The 19,000-nt window shown below is 37.7% G+C and overlaps 2 protein-coding genes across 2 annotated transcripts in view; one reads left to right on the top strand and one right to left on the bottom strand.

The window, feature by feature from the left end:
• The first annotated feature begins 21 nt into the window (after nt 1–21).
• On the top strand, nt 22–5,896 carry eri1 (exoribonuclease 1). The gene is made up of 7 exons (XM_022224876.2): nt 22–434; nt 1,220–1,368; nt 1,790–2,006; nt 2,220–2,303; nt 2,646–2,755; nt 3,078–3,212; nt 3,337–5,896. Exons 1-7 carry the CDS (start codon nt 132–134, stop codon nt 3,476–3,478), a joined length of 1,140 nt encoding a protein of 379 aa, XP_022080568.2. The 5' UTR covers nt 22–131; the 3' UTR covers nt 3,479–5,896.
• Nucleotides 5,897–6,062: 166 nt separating this feature from the next.
• The window catches only part of LOC147797031 (putative E3 ubiquitin-protein ligase HECTD2), a 13,224-nt gene continuing 286 nt past the window's right edge, over nt 6,063–19,000 (bottom strand). The window contains exons 2-18 of the mRNA XM_087145135.1: nt 18,907–18,995; nt 17,180–17,282; nt 16,468–16,619; nt 15,864–15,909; nt 14,059–14,168; nt 13,493–13,641; nt 12,834–12,957; nt 12,558–12,654; nt 12,058–12,165; nt 11,595–11,727; nt 11,302–11,390; nt 10,723–10,884; nt 10,371–10,445; nt 9,827–9,914; nt 9,188–9,410; nt 8,874–9,017; nt 6,063–8,652 (exon numbers count right to left, since the gene is read on the bottom strand). Coding sequence (XP_087001261.1) covers nt 8,532–8,652; nt 8,874–9,017; nt 9,188–9,410; nt 9,827–9,914; nt 10,371–10,445; nt 10,723–10,884; nt 11,302–11,390; nt 11,595–11,727; nt 12,058–12,165; nt 12,558–12,654; nt 12,834–12,957; nt 13,493–13,641; nt 14,059–14,168; nt 15,864–15,909; nt 16,468–16,619; nt 17,180–17,282; nt 18,907–18,995 — 2,013 coding nt within the window. The 3' untranslated portion in view covers nt 6,063–8,531. The remainder of the gene's footprint in view (nt 8,653–8,873; nt 9,018–9,187; nt 9,411–9,826; nt 9,915–10,370; nt 10,446–10,722; nt 10,885–11,301; nt 11,391–11,594; nt 11,728–12,057; nt 12,166–12,557; nt 12,655–12,833; nt 12,958–13,492; nt 13,642–14,058; nt 14,169–15,863; nt 15,910–16,467; nt 16,620–17,179; nt 17,283–18,906; nt 18,996–19,000) is intronic.

Here is a 19,000-nt window from a genome sequence, read left to right as displayed (position 1 = left end):
TCACAAAAATGAGTAAATAAACATGGCGGACATTCCAAAAGTGAAAGATAGTGTGTGAACGCTTCCTTCCTCAATAAAATCGCTATGCTTTCCCCAAATTCTTGCAGGTTTCGAAAGCGTCACAGTGTAAGATGTACGATAGTTCCCTTCCTGCTATTGTTGTAGGCCTTCTAGTCGGATTCGCAGTGATTTATTTTGTCTTTTGGCGGTGCATGCGGAAAACGGAAAGCCCGTCGAGTAAGCGCGGGTCGCGCCTATCTCCTTGGCCTGCCAACTCAACGCTGAGTTTTCGCTTGAAGAAACTTCTGGGAGAGTCTGCGGTCAATGGGACATTTGGCAGTATGGCGATGGCAGATTTACAGAGAAAACCAGAGCTCTCTGCGGACTCGTTGGATGGCAAGGGAAGGGAGTATGTCAGTGCGCCGAATATGAAAGTGAGAAAATGATAGTCCTTCAACCCAATTTTCGTCGTGTTTCGTGTTTTCATATTTCAAAGACTGTAGATTTCAAGATTCAACTCCAAGCACTATTGAAAGTAGACCTAGTATATATAGTGTTTGTGGTAATAAAAGTTCAATGCAGAGGTTTCTGTCTGTTCTTTTCCAACTCGTTTATTCCATAAGTTAACTTGAATATTTTTTCTGTTTTATTTTTGAAGTGATCTTAGAATGTCACTAGAACTGTTTTTCTAGAAATTTGGATTCCGTCAGACTCTGCAGAGCAAAGAAAAGTCGGTTTGAAGCAGGAATGTTGTGAGACTTTTTTGTACATGTGTAATGCTGGTCAGAGCAAACTGATTATTTTGTACACAAAAATGAGTGGATTTTAACTGAAAAGCTCAAAATTCATATTTTTGTAAAATCTTTGTTCTTATTCGTGCCTTATTTCAGTGAATCAAATGTTGGCTTCACTTGAAATTTAAAAAATTTTGAAATTGGAAATTAAATAGAGGAGCTACAGCATGCAAAAAAGGATGAATTTTAATCGCAGTTTCCTATTTAAGAAAATGGATGTCCAAATAAACATTCCCACACTCATTTATGCATGCCCCTATTAAAGACAAGAAAGGTGAACATGATGAAGGCAAGAATCTAACGAAGTTCATATTCAAGGTCACAAAGGTTCATTCATCATACCCACGTACTGTATGTCACACTTAATTTGGATTTACTGTAGTTTGTTTTATCTCTGTTTTCCCTTTTCATTGTTACTCTTGCAGAATAGTTGCCTGACCTATCCAGACACAAAGTATGTAAAAGATCTGAGTAATCCCATTTACCGAGCTATCTCCAGAAAGAATGGTGAAATCAACCGCATGAGCAAAGAGGAAATGATAGACACTCTGGCCAAGCTCAATCTCAATACAAGGTAAAAGATTACACCAGGAAGACATTGTATAAAGCTAGGCACACTGTGTAACACTATTTCATTAAACGTTATAAAAATATGGCATTGACATGGTTAAAACAGAAAACAGATTTAATATTTTTTAGTAAAAATGTTTGGGCATTTTCACAACATTTTAGAAGTCTGCATGAACATACATTTATTTAAATTAAGGAAGACAATAGAAAAGCCCTAGCTACTTGAGATGACAACCCTTTTGAGTTCATGTACATACTCGATGCAGAACCAGTTTGCAAAATTTTTTTATCCACTGAAATAAAAATTCTTCGCAGCAAAGGAAAGAAATTTGCTCGGTACTTGTGACAGGAGTGATTGTATACTAACAGGAAGAATGCAGACTTAGGAGGGTAATTGCATGTCGGTCTGTCTTATCAATGTGTAGAGGTATCGGTGAAATTCTTCGAGCCAGACTGAAGACTTACTACAAGAATCTGCTCATGAGTGAGGCAGGGCTAGAAACACCGTCTACCCAGCGGAACTTTGACTACCTGTGTGTCATTGACTTTGAGGCTACTTGTGAGGAGCCCACACCTATCGATTACATCCAAGAGATCATTGAGTATCCAATTGTGTTGGTCAATACCAAGACCATGAAAATTGTGAGTGAAGCAAATGACATATCACATTGGAGATTCATGATTGTTGAAGAGAAGAGATGAAAAAGTACAGTTTGAATATGTGTTGATAATTAATATGAAGGTGAAAACAGTCAGTGTTGGTTTTGTTTTGCATTTATCCATTATTAATTGCTCTGGCAAGTTATTTAAAATGCAAATTACTAAATTGGCTTTACAACTGTTCTTTTGCCGCAGGAGGATAGTTTTAATTCTTTCATCAAGCCTTTATTGCACCCCACGTTATCCAAATTCTGTAAGGAGTTAACAAGCATCACACAGGTAGAAGAGAGAATTTCGTGTCTTTATTCTGATGTTTTGTGACCATGTAAAAAGAAAAGGAAAATTGGGGAGTAAACCTGCTCAGTTATCTATCCAAATCAATTGAATGATTTTAAGACTGGAAGAAAATCTGGGGAAATCTGACAGTAAATCTTGGAGCAGTGTGTCTCACAAATAAGATGACTCAAGTGGTTTTTGGAATAAATGTTCTCACCGTTTTGGGTATCTTGTGACAAGTGGAATTGGGGTCCTAGAGATTTCAGCTTCCAGTGTGTTGTGACCAAACATTCTGGGGGCAAAGATTAGCTTTCTGCCTCTACTTCCTTCTGTTTAAATCCTCAGGTCGAGGTGGACCAAGCAGATACGTTCCCACTGGTGCTGAACCGTGTCCATCGATGGATGAAGAGCAAAGCCTTGGGGACCGAGCACAGTTTCATAATTGTTACTGATGGGTAAACTAAAAAAACATTCTCACAATTTCATTTTAGCGTAGAATGCTTGATTTGGATGACAGCATTTTCTAGTGGAAGCAAACAGTGTTGTCAGCACATTCCCAAGTCGAGTGATCTATTTCTGAGTCAGCTCATAGGTCATTGCTCACTTGATCTTCCTTGCAGTAGGTGGTACTCTAACTCCTACTCTGACAAGATTGAAGAATTGAGCATCGCCAGAAATACATCATATTAGGATTCACTTCAATTACAGTCCAGATGCATATCATGAGTTTGGCTGATTCTTTGGCGTAACCTCGGCATGTCTTGTCTTTCTTTTTAGACCTTGGGACATGAACATGTATTTGAATGTACAGTGTAAGTTGAGCCAGGTTCCCTACCCAGCCTATGCACGTCAGTGGATTAACCTTTGTAAGACCTTCAGTAACTTTTACAAGACTAAACGGATGTGTTTAAGGTAATGCCAATTTTTTCACGTGAATCCTTGGTTATGGGTCAATGACACATAAAACAGTTCCAGTTCACAAATCATAAGGTAGCCAAACATCTGACAAGAACTGTACATGTTTGGTTAATTTCAGGAACATGTTAGGAGCCCTAGAGATGGGATTCGATGGCCGGCCCCACCGTGGAATAGATGATGCCATTAACATCGCCAACATCGCTATTCAGCTCATGCAGGATGGCTGTGAGCTGGAGGTCAACGATCGACTGACTCAGTAACTGTAATGTTTCTTTCCAAGAATTTCCAGGTAGTCTTTGAAGTATGACTTAAGAAGTAGGCAACAGACTAAAGAAGTTTAACTAGTTTTAGTCTCTCAAAGTTTCTATGACCTCTTTTGTATTAGTAGTGCATTACAATAGTCACCAGTGACCGAGCCTGTTTGGAATTTTTTTCAATTTGCAAACTGCTGAAATGGTCGGTGCAAACTCTAAAGCTTTGTTGTCAGAATAAAAATATTTGTAGTGTACTGACCTAACTAGCCAACACACACTCATACCTATAAAATGATTGAAAAAATATCTAATTCCATATATGAGAAATAACATTGCTGTCAAAACTTTTCAATGACTGTGGTTGCTACATGTATGTGCACTGTCAATTCAGCTTTCCTGTTTTCTGATTGGTCCAGCCATCAAGTATGTGTACATTTGAAAGTTCATCATTAGGACAACAACATGCTGGACTTTCTTTCTGTATGATGTTGAGGCTGTGTTCAGTTCAAAATGGTGACGAAAGGCCTGTTGCTTTAATTCAGTCTTAAACTGGAGTGGAACTCCGATAACCAAACATGTCATTTGTAGAGCACAATAGGAGAGTTGTTTATTTTCTTGCAACTCTGTAAAGTTTACCGCAAGATTGATTTAGTTTGTTAAAAATTTGATCTTTTCGTAATGGTTTTGTTTAAATCAGAGAATAGTACCGTGCATTGATTTTTGCTTGATGTTCATGTTGTGTGCTTGTGCTGTGTTTTACTGATCATTAAATATAAACAAAAGTTTGGCGTCCAGTTGTTTGTTGCATTGCCTAAGAATTTGAAAGAATGATCTAGTTCTGAGGATTATTTAACTGCTCTTTTGTACGATCAGTCTAATTTGTTCAAAAAGTCTATGTTACTCTATGAAATAATTCTACAAGTGTAAGTTCTATGAAAGAGTGTTACAAACCCACAGTGTAGGGTGAGAAGATTTGAAGCAGTTTCTTTAGTTTGGTGTGTACATGTAATCTGCAGTACTCAGTCCCAGGATGTTTGTACATTTAAATGGTATAATTAAAGTGTGAATGGCCTTTTCTAAACTAAAGTCCAACTTACTATCACATTGTGACATCATGCTTGTGTGTACATGTACATGTCGGTTTTAACATCTGATGTGGAAATTTTATTCGGATTGGATTCTTAATACAAGAAGATACAGGATTTGTTTCAGTGTTGCCATACAGGTGAATTCCCCCATCTACAAACAAAAATTTTCTTTTAAATTCTACATGTAATTAGCGGTGAAAGAATTTTTTCCCACCAGTTTTCCAAATTTTGGTCGTTACTAAAAGTTTGGGTTAAAAAAAGTGCCAGTGTCCTATGAAATCTAGCCCTCAATTAAAATCTGGTCTCTGTTTCCTTCAGTGTGCTTCCCCGTCCCTTGCATTACTCACTGTCACGTGCATTGCAGTCGTAGAGTCCGGATTTCACAGAGTTCAGATTTCATGCAATATCAGTAGGCCTGGATATGCGCATGGATATCCAAGCCTGCAATCTTGCTAGACAATACACATCCTCTTGTCCTGTAACATAATATTTACATAACAAACAAACATCAGGGCGTATTTATGACACATGTAGGTTGTGCACATCTACGTACTTGTGACGATTTCAGTGCCAAGATATATGTTACTTTTTCTAAGAGTTAGTTTTGACAAAAGAATAATATATTCACAAGAATTACTAAGAGTGTTGGTTAAATATCATGTGAGACACTGGTTGTAGATTTTCACCTATGCATGAAATGGAAAAAAATGGCCAATTGCAGGGCTTAGAATGACAAAAAATTCAGAAGCCTAAACTACTACTCCTCCGAGGGCTCGTTCATAAAGAGACTCAGTGGATTATTTTCTTTCCAATGCTGAAAGCTGTCCAAAGAGCAAGAACAGCAAGAAGCACAGATTTCAAAATTGAGGAATATCATTCAATTTGTAGGTACATATTTTTTAGGGTTAATTCAACAGGTTGGGGTTCGGAGCTCAGCAAGTGTCTCATATCCACTTTGATTGTCCTCAAGAAGAGGTTTTTTACCCAATATGGCAGTAATCTCTAGCTCCATCTTGGCTATGCCTGTTCAACAACCTAAAACTTTGAGGAATGCAATACTTACATGTGAGGATCAGTGTTTACTTGATACATGTATGTGGAAATTCTTATCAATAGTGTCCATTACACTAAGTAATGTATTTGTGTTGCAAGACTTAACAATTTCCTGATTTTATATGGTAAGGAAACCTAATATTTGGAATATTGTACTTTAATGTACATTGTTTGAAAGTAGTGCAATTTTTTCCCATTTTCTGAATTACAAGTTTGGGGTACAAGATTAATGGTTGAAGAAGTTTATTGATAATAGTAAAGTTAAATTTAGTTTTTAAGAGCACATTGCAACGTATTGTGAGTTTGTTCATTTGTGAATTTTGTGCTACAGGATTTTTTTTCCACTCAAATATTTTAAACAAGTAAAGTATTGCTTAAATTTACATAATCCTGTACTGAATCCAGTGACCTCTCCACAATAACCAATCAGTATTTCACGCATGAGCAAATATTTTTCATAGGAACACACATTTATTGTCATACCTGTGTCACACAGTTAACCCTAACCTTCCCCAACCACACAGAATTAAACAGTAGTAAAGTGTTTAATTCTGTGGGGATAGGTCTGGTAGGCCCATAACAGCTGGCCTTTGCATTGGGTTTGGCATACCTCAGAAAATCTAAGTCCAACAGCCTCTGTGCACAAAGTCCCATATGGGTGTTTAACTTTGTGTGAATGGGTAAGGTTAGGGCCAGCAACCCTTGGGGGGGGGTTAGGGTTAATCAATTTTAATAGCTAAATAAACTAACGCAAGGTCTTGGCTCTATACAGAATTTTTCATGTACAATCATTTAAATCTTGAAAATTTTGTGTCGGTAAATTTACATACACATGTACAGATAAAATTTAACCCACTGCTAGTTTGGGAATTTTTTTCTCAACAAAAAAGCTGAAATTCAATGTTAATTTGGTGTGGTACTAGAAACTTTCAAAATCATAGACCGTCAAAACAATGATTTGTTAAAAAGTGATTTCATTTTCTATAAATATGAACAATTTTTAAAGATTCTATCGAGACTAACATTTGGGGTTTTTCTTCGTAAGGCAAGCGAAACGAAAGCAGGGAAATATTACAAGCCACTTCCTCTTTCATGTATGTGCAATAATTAAAGGCACATTTGGGGCCAATTCATAAGTAAAACTTCATACATGTACATCAGTGGATTACAAAACTTGTATTTTGTAACAAAATACAATTTATCGCAAGTGGGTGATTTTGTACATGTTTAGGATGTTTCTTTAAAGAATGTTGTTAATGACTAAAAACACGAAACGTAAATAACATACGGCAAGACATTAATGCATGACTTTCTTCATCCAATCTAACAACTGTTGAAAAAGGGAAAAACTACAGAATTAAGGATCTGGAGAAGAAAACATCCGAGAGTAATTTTTAGCTCTAATGTGAAGGCAAAGCTCTCACTTTGGAGTAAAACTCTGCATGTATTTGTACTGTACTCTGTCTACCTCAAATTTTGTACACAACACTCATGCTGAGAACATCTGAATTTCGACGGTGTGTACAAAATTGTGCAAGTTTTTCTTGATTCATTCCGCAAGAGGACAGGAGAAAACAAAATGCAGCACTTCATAAAATTGAGGACCATAAGTCCATGTCCAGCTGAATGCTGACTAAAACCGGAACTAGGCAAAATGTAACAGGCACATTTTGAACTTTCTGCTTTCGATAATTTCTTCCCTCTTCTAATAAAGAGTAGACAGAGAAAATTTTGAGAAAAGGCACTTTGATAAATACTGTATGGAGGATGCATGACACGCACAATAGCAATGCTGACAAACTGTACATGTAAGAAAATAGACAAACTTTGGAGAATTCAGCATTCTTTGATAAACCCTTTTGTTTCATTTCAAGGTGAATACATTCAGAATTTTTTTAAATACATTAACATGCATATATACATAAATCTTACTTTAAATTAGACATAATATGTTTTATAGGAAAGACATACTCTGGCTTCACCCAGTGACAATCGGGCTTGGGCACATTTCCCATCCAAATTTCTAATTTCATTTGCTTTTTATACCTTTTAGTCATTTTTGGGGGGGTGCAGAACATCTGTAGTAGTGGGAATGTTTCCAAGATGTAATAAAGAATGAAATTGCCGAAATAAAGCAGCAAAATGGTGAATAAAATCATGAAAAATGAATGAAAATGATGAACATGGAAATGCTAGAAAGCCTATGAAAAGCTACACGAAACAGAAGTATCTTGGCTTCAGAAAAGAACATATTTTTAAAGCACAACACGTACAACTTCATATTTTTCAAAAGATCAAAGCCAAAAGTTTCTCTCCAAGAACACATTCCTAACTGACATCCGTATATATATATCTACACGTATTGCACCGAAGTTGACCAAATACCATTTGTCATTTCTGGAGAGGTAACCTTAACAAAAATGGTTCTCCAAGCAATGGTTCTACAAAATTTTCTGCAAGCATCAGCTGTCACTGGGTTAATCCTTTCTATACACATCCAACCACTAGCACACCGGTTTCAATAAATCTTTTATTTACATCCCATGTTTTGTTATGGCAAAATTGATACAATTACTCCTTTTTTTCTGTCACACTGAATGCACCAACGAAGTATATTTATGGACTAATTTCTGGACAATGCCAGTGTTGTAAGTCAAGTCCCAACAAGTCAATCACAACTTCGCCCCAAGTCAGTCAGTCTCAAGTTATAAATTTCAATTTCTCTGTCCCCCATTCGTCCTCTTTTACTTGAGACTGGACCTGGGATGCGGCTTGGCGTTGAGGCTTATCTAGTGATGGGCTTAACTTGAACTCTGGACAATCCCACCTTAGGATGGACCCCGTCATGACGACAGGTAACAGGTGGCCGATCGTCCAGAAGGGCAGCTAAAGGAAGGTGCCAGATGGGGAGGGGGGTTCTACTCAAGTCCAAAGCCCTCAGCATTTGAGATGGCAATAGTAATCTTATGTTTCAACTGCCGTCTGCTCTTATAAGGTGGTAGGATCAGCTGGTTGAAGCATGTATGTGACATGGGCAGCCTGTACAAGTGACAACAAAAAAGATCCAAATCAGTAATATCCCCCCATGCAGTCTTTGAAATTTGCGCTCCACAACCAATGGAACTAAAATGTTCAAAAGTGCATGCAAACACAATCGAGTGCGACAAAAAAAGATGTCTCAGACATGTACAATGCTCCCTTCATATGGCAACATCCGTCCAAGCATTCAACAAAAAACCTAATCCAAGATTTGTACTCACATGCTGGTGGAGGCATTCACTTTAACAATCTTGAAAGTCATCTCTCCCATTCCTCCGATTGGGATGCGATCACTACCTGTTGCAAACAGCATCAGCTTCTTCTGTAGAGCTACAGGGAATGCTTTCACTACCTCCCAGAAGTACCTGAGAGGGGTGGGGGAAATAGAAGAGAAACTGAAGAGTCAATCAACTTGGGCCCTGCGAGCAAAGAGCAATAAAATCAACATTCTGACAAGAAGTTCATCCCACAGCGTCATTTCACAACCCCTCCCTTTTTGTTATTCATCCCCGTCCACTTTGCCGTTTGATGATACCTTATAGTCTGGTCCTCTTTGGTAAATCCATCATACGTAGTGACTTTCTCCAATGCGTCCAGGTCTAGGTTTGGACTCCCACACACCAGCATCTCAACCTCCTCTGGTCTGAGCATGATCAGTGCATTGGAGGCACAGACACTGTGGAAGCCATGATAGAAGGCTGCAAACTGCTGGTATATGGAGTCATTCAGAAGATATTTCAGGTACAGCTCAACGTATTCTGAACAGGGAAAACAAGATGCTTCAATCCTTAGCTTATTTTTAGAGCTATTTAGTTTAATATCAGATGTTCCATTTCCACTTTTTTGTACTTTTTGAGTGTGAGTGAAGATCATCAACTAACACCATGGGTTAAGGATCCTACAAAAAGTTATCAGCATAGCTACAAAAATATAAAAAAAAAATTTATGGTTATCAATACCTTTGTACTTTTCATACAGACAAACTAATTTCTGTTCAGAAAAAACTTTTCTGTGACCTTTGAAAAGTTCTCCCAAAGACAAGGCTTGTTTCTTTATTAAGATATTTTGTGTTATGGCAACCTGTATCATAATGTAGAATATGATTTTTTTTAGTTTGCACTTGGCACTGCTAATTTATTCCAGAAAATCCTCAAATAAGCAATATGCTTTGTACCTCTCCTGTTTTCATTGGTGACTGGTATACTGGCTCCATCTGGCTTGAGATCTATAGTCTGCACAGTTCCATAGACTGGAAGGGATATCTGGATAAAAAAGAGCAGCAAATGTATTCATACCCATTTTACCAGACAGTGATAAGAGAGAGATATCTCGATATCAGAACATTAACCCTTCATACCGGGAGCCATCCACAGCCGCGGCTTTGTGTGAGGATTAGCGCATACCACACATACAGTCTATTCACCAAGCAGCTGCTGGTTCTATGGGGCCTGCTGCTGGACAGAGCTTTGCATACAGGGCATATTGCAGCCCAGCAGACATGGTCAAAAGAATCCCGGCGTGAACGGGTTAAAAGGGCAACAAAAGTAAAACAATTTGCCACTCTAAAGTCAGCAGAGATGATGCAAGTTCTATCCTAATGCGTCGCTTTTTATTCATATTATTTTTAACTGTACTATTATTCAAAGTCGGCACTGCAGTACAAAAAAGGAATTATTGACAGTGCTGGATCTTAAAGGTGACTCCATGAGTCAGTTTACCTGGAAACTCATGCAAAGGTCATCTTCAACGTTACCCTCGTAGGTGAGCAGCTCCTTTAAACCATGGGCCAATTCCTGAAGAAGGGAACGGCAATTGAAAAGTTGATTACCAAAAATACATGTATAGCTGGCAATTTTTTTTTATAGAATGTAGAATCTGAAATTACATCAAAGAGTACAGTAAAAAAAATTTACAAGGTTCACTGATTGTTAGAGTAATCTGAGCTTGCCCGATATTCATTAATGTATATAATGTGAGTCACACTTCAAAACTGTAATTCTTTGCGTCAGGCTTTCCTGGGACACAGTTCCTCTTGATCAGTGATGTGGTGATAGCTGTCTCAACACTCACCGGGTTGACCTGAGCGAGGTCTTCCTGGGTGACCGACGTCCGACCCACCTCAGCCCCAGGATTGTTGTAAGGCACCACGGCAGGACTGAGGAGTTTCCGGTAGGTACAAGCTGGGAAGTGAATATCTAGAATGATGCTATTGTACACAGCTAGACCCATCAGCTTGTACAGAAATTAGTCAGTCAAGGCGATGTAACAAACAATGGGAAAACGTGACAAGTTTACATGCTCAAACTGATGGTGGATTATTTACCTCTAACCCCCTAGGGACCATTGAAATCCTGCATAACCTTGTTCAGTTCAGCATGGTTAGGGTTAAGCAAATGGTCTAAGCATGGTTAGGCTGATGGTGGATTATTTAAGTATTGAGGCACTGGGCAAGAGACGTAGCAAGCACAATTTTTGCATACAGACATGTTTAATTCGGACCCATAATTTTCTTAATTTTCAAAGTCTTTGCATCGGAGAACACATACTTCAAGTTACTCCTATATCACATGGACATTATACATCAAATTAGGGCCGATTTATAGTGTGCAATTTACTCAACTTAGAAACCTGAAAACTGACAAAGGATACCACTCCCACTAAGTTAAATTCCTGATTGCAGTCCACACAAGCTGGGTTGAACCAGAAGCACCGAGACTTGTCGTTGTAGGTAAACATTCCTGTAGAAAACAAGCAATTAAAAGATGAAATTAAATTCACAGATTCAATAGATTTCGTTAACTGCAAAGTGGGTTCCCAGAGACAGAAACTAAGGACAAGTTTGATCAGTGACAATTTGTTAACCACTGGTTGATTTTGCCTGGTGCATGGTATACATTTCATGCATCTGTTACAAGTCAAAATCGCTGAGATCCAGGACTTACCATACTCTTCTTTGAAGATCTTTCTGAGAAGGAGCAGAAACCACTCCTTGGTCAGCCCACCCATGTCCAATCCGGGCTCGTTGTGGAACTGCACTCGAAGCTTCTTCTTCAAGTCAGCTTTCTTCCTCGCGACCTTCAATGCACAGAATTTGGGAGACATTCAATCATGAAACGGTCCACTCCTATAAATCTTCAATTTGCATATTTAATTAATCCGCATATTCACTGTCTGTAGCTTTTTACACAAAGGACGTTCCATCCTGATTGCCAAATGCCTTGAAAAATCTTACTCTTGCCCTAGCCGACTGATCTCAAAATTCCCGCTGGAGTAATCTCAGAAATTCCACTCTCAATTTGTGCCACAGTCAATGACACTTATGCATACAGTCCACAAACATAGTAATTGATAATCATAAAGTAATCTGTCCAGTGTGTTGTTAAAGAAAAACGAGTGCAGGACTACCTCATGTAGAGAGTCTGAGACAAGGTGTGACCGGCGCACCTTCAGGTTCAAAAACAGCATGTTCATGTTGGGCATCTGCCTCTGCTGGACCTTGGCTACCAGACTTCTCTGCAAGATGGCGGGAGAAGCATAAAAACAAAAACAATTCAGTTTTTAAAAACAGACACTCATCAGTAGCCAACATCATTCATTCAGTTAATTCCTGCTTGACACAGGGGCAAAAAGTGTATATTTTGTCATCTGTGTAACATGCAAAACACTGGCACTTCAATACTTTTCCTGAAGCATCTTCCAGTTTTGATGTTCATTTCTTGATGTTTTTTCATGACAACTTCCATTTAAAAGCTTCTTCTACGTGACATGCATTGCAACAAAATAAAGCATACAAACCTTATGCCAAGTTTGATTATTCTCCCTTTTTTCGAAGGATATATGGCCGCACCAGGAACAAAATAAAAAGTAGTCTTAGACCAGGGTGGGGTGTGTGTGGAACAACTCACCCTCGCTGTCATGATCATCTGCTGTTCTGAGTCTTTCTGCATGATGGTACGCTTAGCTTGAAGACTTAGAATGAACGGGTATTGGCAGAAGGTGAATCTGCGACACAGAAATGCAAAAAGACCCATAGGGCGTTAACAATGAAGAGAAATGTACTCAGTGTTGAGAGCAGGTGTAAAGCACCTTAGCAAATCAATTAAACTACATTCTTGCTTCGCGTCCATTTAAGGTGTATATTCTGCATATTCAGCCGATGGGGGCAGTGTACACAATCTTACGTTTGGTAATTGTTGGGACTCTGCCAAGCGTAATATTCCTTCATAAGATCTACATGGTCCAAGGTGTTGTTGTAGAAGCAGGTGTAGACAATCTTGTTTGGGACTGTTAACGAGTTGGCTGCATCTGTGAGAATACAATGAAATCCTCCAATCAGCAAGTTTATATACATACATGTACATACATGTATCTCCTTTCACTTTGGTTTTGAAAAACTGGTCTTTTAAAATTTATTAGTGTTTCAAGGCAAAACAAGTGCACTGAGGCCAATCAGCAAGTTTATATACATACATGTACATATCTCCTTTCACTTTGGTTTTGAAAAACTGGTCTTTTAAAATTTATTAGTGTTTCAAGGCAAAACAAGTGCACTGAGGCCAATCAGCAAGTTTATATACATACATGTACATATCTCCTTTCACTTTGGTTTTGAAAAACTGGTCTTTTAAAATTTATCAGTGTCTCAAGGCAAAACAAGTGCACTGAGGCTGCATTGAGAAAGCACAAGCTTAACTGGTGCTCAACATTTGAAAAAAGAACACATACATTCCCTTTCTTGAGAGGCCATTGTAGAATTTCCTCAATTTCAGGAACTTATGAAGGAGCCAAAGTTTTGAATTTACAGAACAGCTCATGAGCATCGAGCACAGTCGAGACTTACTGAGCAGTGCCAGGACTTTGGTGACGGAGGGTATCCACCAAGAACACTTGCCAATGGGTGGCAGATCAGCTGGCTCAGGTGGAAACAGCCGGATGGAGATGAATTGAATAAGTCGACTGACCATGTCCCTAAAGGTGTCATTTGGAAGTCTGCAATTGAAAAGCAATAACGGTACGGTGATTGTGAATAACAATGTGATTACCGGTGTTACCCATTTGTTGGGTGAATAATCCTTCCAGGACATTTTTTCAAAGTCTAGAAATTTAGCCTTTCCAAAACTCTTGTGCTTTGAGAAGTTGAATGACACAACTAACTTTGCTTTCCCAAATTACATTTCATACTTCTAAGAACCACATGTACACCAAGACTGCTAATACAAATTATACAAAATCAATTAACAATTACCATAAAAAGTTAAAAAAGCTGCAACAGGTATCATACAAGAATGGAATTATTGTTACTGGCTTGAGACACGATCTTAATTAATGAAGATGCTGCGGAGGACAGTTTGGGTTCCAAGAAGTACATGTGCATAGGTGAAGCAAAAATGAGACACTTTGGCAAACCTTTTGAACCAGTGGACGAGATAATGATGGTCCTGATCACAGAGACCTGCAACCTGCCGTAGTAGGTGAGCAAAGATGACATAAGTGGATGTCTGTCTAAACTGAGGGTTCTGCATGAGAAGGAAAACAAAAGCCATTCGCTAATGATACATGTAACAGGTAGTGCATGGGGGGGGCTGATACCCGGCTCTGTCTCCATCTCAGGCTTCATCCATTACAAACATTTAGGCGAGCATTGTTCAAATAAAATTAAATTACTTCAATATGTTGGTTGCTAGAATGTACTTGTTGGCACTATAAGACTTAGTACTGAGCTAAAAATATCAAAGCAGAGCTGAGAATTAGGACCCCCCAGTTCATTCCAATACTTTGTGTATTCCCCCAGCACTTTGCCCGAGTTACAGTTTGACTCTAAATTGTGCAGTTAGTGAGACTTTGAGGCAGCAAAGAAAAAAAATAAAAACTTGTTTTCCTACATGTCTCAAAATTTACTTCCCATAATTACATTCAAAACTGACTTTCCATACTTTAGTTCAAATCTGAGTTAATTATGTTTGTCTGCACGACACCACACAATTATGTGTTTTTATTAGTATTTTTTTATTCTAGGTTTTTCTTTCTTTTGCTATTTATTTTTTTTCATATAATTTCCAACATTTGTAGTACAAAACACAATGCTGCTTCCAAGGAAACGTGAACAATAGAGCCACTATCTGCGGAAATAGCTGCACCGCACCGAAATTGACTTCCAACAACCTTAACAATATGGAAATAACGTAGCCTTAAATCAAGGCATATCAAGGCCATACATAATGAATCGCAAAGTAGAGAAGGTAATTATACTAGAAAAACATACATGTATAATAGTATACATGTACAATGTACATGAGATACACCTGTAAAATCTAAGTGCATGATAAAATCCACATCTGTACTTGTGCCTGGCATAGATTAAACAGGTACTTGAATGCATATCAAGGACAAATATATTCCTGATATAAAAACATGATGCAATAAGAACATCTTTAGAATGACACACACTGCTGCCTTTGAGAAAAAATTATCTAATTTAAGATTATTTCAAATGATTCAAAATGTTCAAGAATTTCAAAATAATATTACAAAGATAACTTCAAAACTTTACGTGTATGTAATTTTAGTTACTTATTTTTATGTAATTTTACTTTCATTAAATCTCATGAAGATACGCATCCACTGTTATATGAAATCAAAATAGGAATCAATAAAAACATAAATGACAAATAAAAATACAAATGTAACATTTTCTTATTTTTTATAAAACTGTGACGAAAATAAGCTGAAAAAATGGAAAGTCTACATATTTGTCCATACAGCAATATAAAACAAACAAAATCACCCCCCCTTGGTTCAATACTTATCCTTCACATCAATTAGTCGAGCAGAAAAAGGCCAACTTTATTCTAAAACTGGACTCCTCAATTAATGCCCAAGGTATACATGTGTCAATATCATTACAGTCAGGTCTTGATGTGCAGAGAAAGGAAGAACAGTTAGTTGTATGAGGGCTTGTTATGGTTCTAACAGTCTTACGTTGATCAATACTTTATTGATCAACGTAACTACGGAGTCCCAGTTTGCATGGCTGTGCTATTTACACTACTTGTGCTTGTTGGGGTAGTGTTGGCCTCAACTGCTTTTCTGGTGGATAAAGTGAAAAATGTGGGTTGTTTTCTTGTCTTTTCTTTATGTCAACTTTTGTCTCTTTCTGGTACTTAACATCTGCAATGAAGTTATTCATCTTTCTGTGTGAAGTTTCTACTTACCTGCAACAGAATAAGATAAGCTCTTAAGTCATTCTTATCCCTTGGCCTACAAGAACAACCAAATAAAACCACATTGTCATAAGCAATGCCCAGAAGAAGTCAGCAAAATGTGTTCTGAATCAGCCATTCAATTAACCCTTTGGTTGATGAAATTTGACACTTGACTTTCTACTTTTGCTGCGTCTAAAACAGCAAATACATGTACGTTGTATTTCCAGATCTACACATAGGCATGAAGGCCTCACCACAGTGTGTTCAGTTCTGTCTCAAGTTTCATGACAGAGCTGCTACAGATTTTAACTCAGCTTGAGGAAATCTGTGTCCCTAAGCATGAGTTTGTTACAGTTAATGTTATTCTGCTCTTTACAGGATACCTTCAAAATTTAATGTTTTTGTTGTTGACTGAAAATGATGATTGCTACTGTAAAATCACTGTCTTTTTAAGTGAAGAACATCAAACCAAGATTTCTTGAATTTAATGAAATGCTGAAATTCCCAAACACAACTTACACTTCAGAATGTTAGAATCTTTCTTTAAAAAAAAGTCATTTCCCTTCTTCCCTCCAGATCTCTAGGGAACTCTGCCTGACTCACTAACCCTTACTTTTTCATGTCTTTCAGAAGGCTATTGATGATGGCTTTTAGCGTTGTCTTCTGTATCTCTTCAGGTACCTCCAGAAGGTGTTTAAAGACTGTACTAACATAGGCCTGGGATGTTCCAGGGTCTTCTGTGCTCCTAGGGTCTTTACCTGCTTCCTGTTGGGAGGGCAATGGGGTGCATGGGACAAGACAAACTTCATGAGTCATTTTAGAAGGGAAAGGGATACTTTTTTAGCTCACCTACAGTCTTATAACCCCGAGACATTACTACGATTAAACCCTACCCGATGAATCTAATTCCATTTATAGATCAGATAGGCATAAGTTTAAAGCAATCGTTCCAGTGGTGCAACTGTATTTTTATTGCCAAATCCTACAATACTCTAAGGAATTCCAAAGCAGATTGACAACTTTTACTGGATAGGCAGTAATCTAATACAATACACAATGTAGGAGAGGCATTTGGAGATGAAAACTCCAGGAAATGTCCAGCACAGGGGTTTTAACAGTGAAAATAAAATTCAGGGTTTTTAATAGCTAGCAAGGGGTGAATTCTCTTATAAACGGCTTCTTGTGAACCTTTTTCTGGATTTCCCAGATATATGTATACTCTGTAAGGGCAAAACAGCAGCAAATCCTGAAGATCAATCCTCTAAATATCTACAATGGGAGGGGGGAATCCTTAAATCACACCCTGGACAATGTGACTGTCTTACCATAAATGTGGCATTGATGTGTGAAAATGAGCTGAAGGCTAACTCGTAGAAACCCTGTACTTTCTTGAAGTTCTCCGATGCTTTGGCTTTGGATAAACATTCTCTGCAACAAACAACAAAGCACATGTTGTGTCCAAAAAATGCATGCACACATAGGCAGACAAACATGTTAAGTTACATGTAAGCTTCATGTACTGTACCAGTACTTGTAGGGGTTCCAAACTGCTACGCTTCCAACTGATGCTTGACATAGTGGTTTCTTCTCTTCACGTGCATAGCGCTGTTGCATTTGTACCCCAATGTACATGTTTTCACATTACATATAATTTTTTAAAATACATGTAAAAGCAAAAAAAAAAGGGAGAGAGAGAGAAAAAAAAGCAAATTTGTTTTTTAGTGAAAACTCAAATCAACCTACATGTATCAGCACACGTGCAAAAAAATAGACTTTTCTTTGACAATACACATGTACTTCATAGAACTTACATTTCTCCAATATCTTTTTCATATTGTTACCAAACAATTTTTCGACACAATTTTCTGTAAATTTTCTGGGTTTGCATATGTACACATGAAATTGTTTCTTCTCCGATTTGCTTTATATATACCATACATAACTTTCTAATTTTAAACAAAATTACTTTGTAGATGATACTCCCTTCCCGTCTCCCCCAAATCCTCACCTCTTGAATTGAACTAAGATAATAATCTAATGACAAATTAAATGGTATTTTTGCAAGACTGGCATCCTTGACCAAGTACACACCTGCCAATCCGCACCCATTGAATAATGGATGATTGACCCTTGTATAGAGCTTAATTACTCTTTTAAAAGCTCAACAACAAACATACAATATTCATTGCTACTGTGTAAGTCAATTTTGAAGGTGCACCTACATGTAAGTTTGAGCAAGCCTTTGGAATGTTTTTCTCACAAGCAAAACACTTACATAACAGTATACAACCTGCTTGATAACATCCAGGGGCTGATCATTTATTCCTTATTAGCAACAAAGAAATTTTGATGCTTCACTGAGAGACGCAATGCTGTCCAACTCAATCAAGTAATCATCAGGGCATGCGAGTAAGTCTTCAAGCGTAGAAATTCAGAACAAATTACGTGGCGGTACATGTATATGTATATTGCATCCACACACACATGTCCATGTACAGTACATGAAGTGTGTGAACTGATAATTAGGGATCATGAAAATCACATGTTTCTTGAAGATTACATGTCCAGGTTCGATGCCATGTACATGTACAGCACATGATATTTTTCATAATTTGACCTTTTTAAATTTATGTGATTTCATGAACTCTTTTCTGTTACATGGGGTAAACGCCCATATTTTCTTCAAAATGGGAACCGGTGTTCTGCTTAACATTTCATATTGAAAGAAAATAAATGCATGCACATGTACATGTACACTACATTTACAAACATAATGCCTTCCCAACATTCCCCAAAAAATGTCAAAAAACGACAAAGTAATCTATAAAATTCTGAGGAAATACATCTGTATACAAGGTTTCTATAAATCATTCAAAGAACTGCCAGTAACATTCCTTTCATTCATTTTCCTGCCTCCTTTTCTTCACACAAAATGAATAAAAATTTTAAAACCTAACGAGAAAATCCTGTCTATATGCAAAGTATGATGAGTACATGTAGGTGTAGGGGAACAAAACTACAGAATCAACTGAGTGATTTGACGGATACTCACTTAAACTGCTTGAGTGTCATGGGAGTGTAACCTTGTAGTATTGCCTCCTTCCCTTTGTGTAAACCTTTGCCACCCAAGCTGGGTGCACTCTGCG

The sequence above is a fragment of the Acanthaster planci genome, linkage group LG13 (assembly GCF_054643075.1).
Source record: "Acanthaster planci isolate LZ-2023a linkage group LG13, COTS_SCS, whole genome shotgun sequence".
Classification (NCBI taxonomy): domain Eukaryota; kingdom Metazoa; phylum Echinodermata; class Asteroidea; order Valvatida; family Acanthasteridae; genus Acanthaster; species Acanthaster planci.
Note: the sequence above shows the minus strand (reverse complement) of the source record. Positions and strands in the feature narration are given on the sequence as shown.

Bases quoted from the DNA above. Each gene is read 5' to 3' on its own strand.
- eri1 (XM_022224876.2), top strand. From the start codon at position 132: ATGTACGATAGTTCCCTTCCTGCTATTGTTGTAGGCCTTCTAGTCGGA. The intron at 435-1,219 runs GTGAGAAAATGA...TTACTCTTGCAG, and splicing joins TCAGTGCGCCGAATATGAAA to AATAGTTGCCTGACCTATCC. The intron at 2,007-2,219 runs GTGAGTGAAGCA...CTTTTGCCGCAG, and splicing joins ATACCAAGACCATGAAAATT to GAGGATAGTTTTAATTCTTT.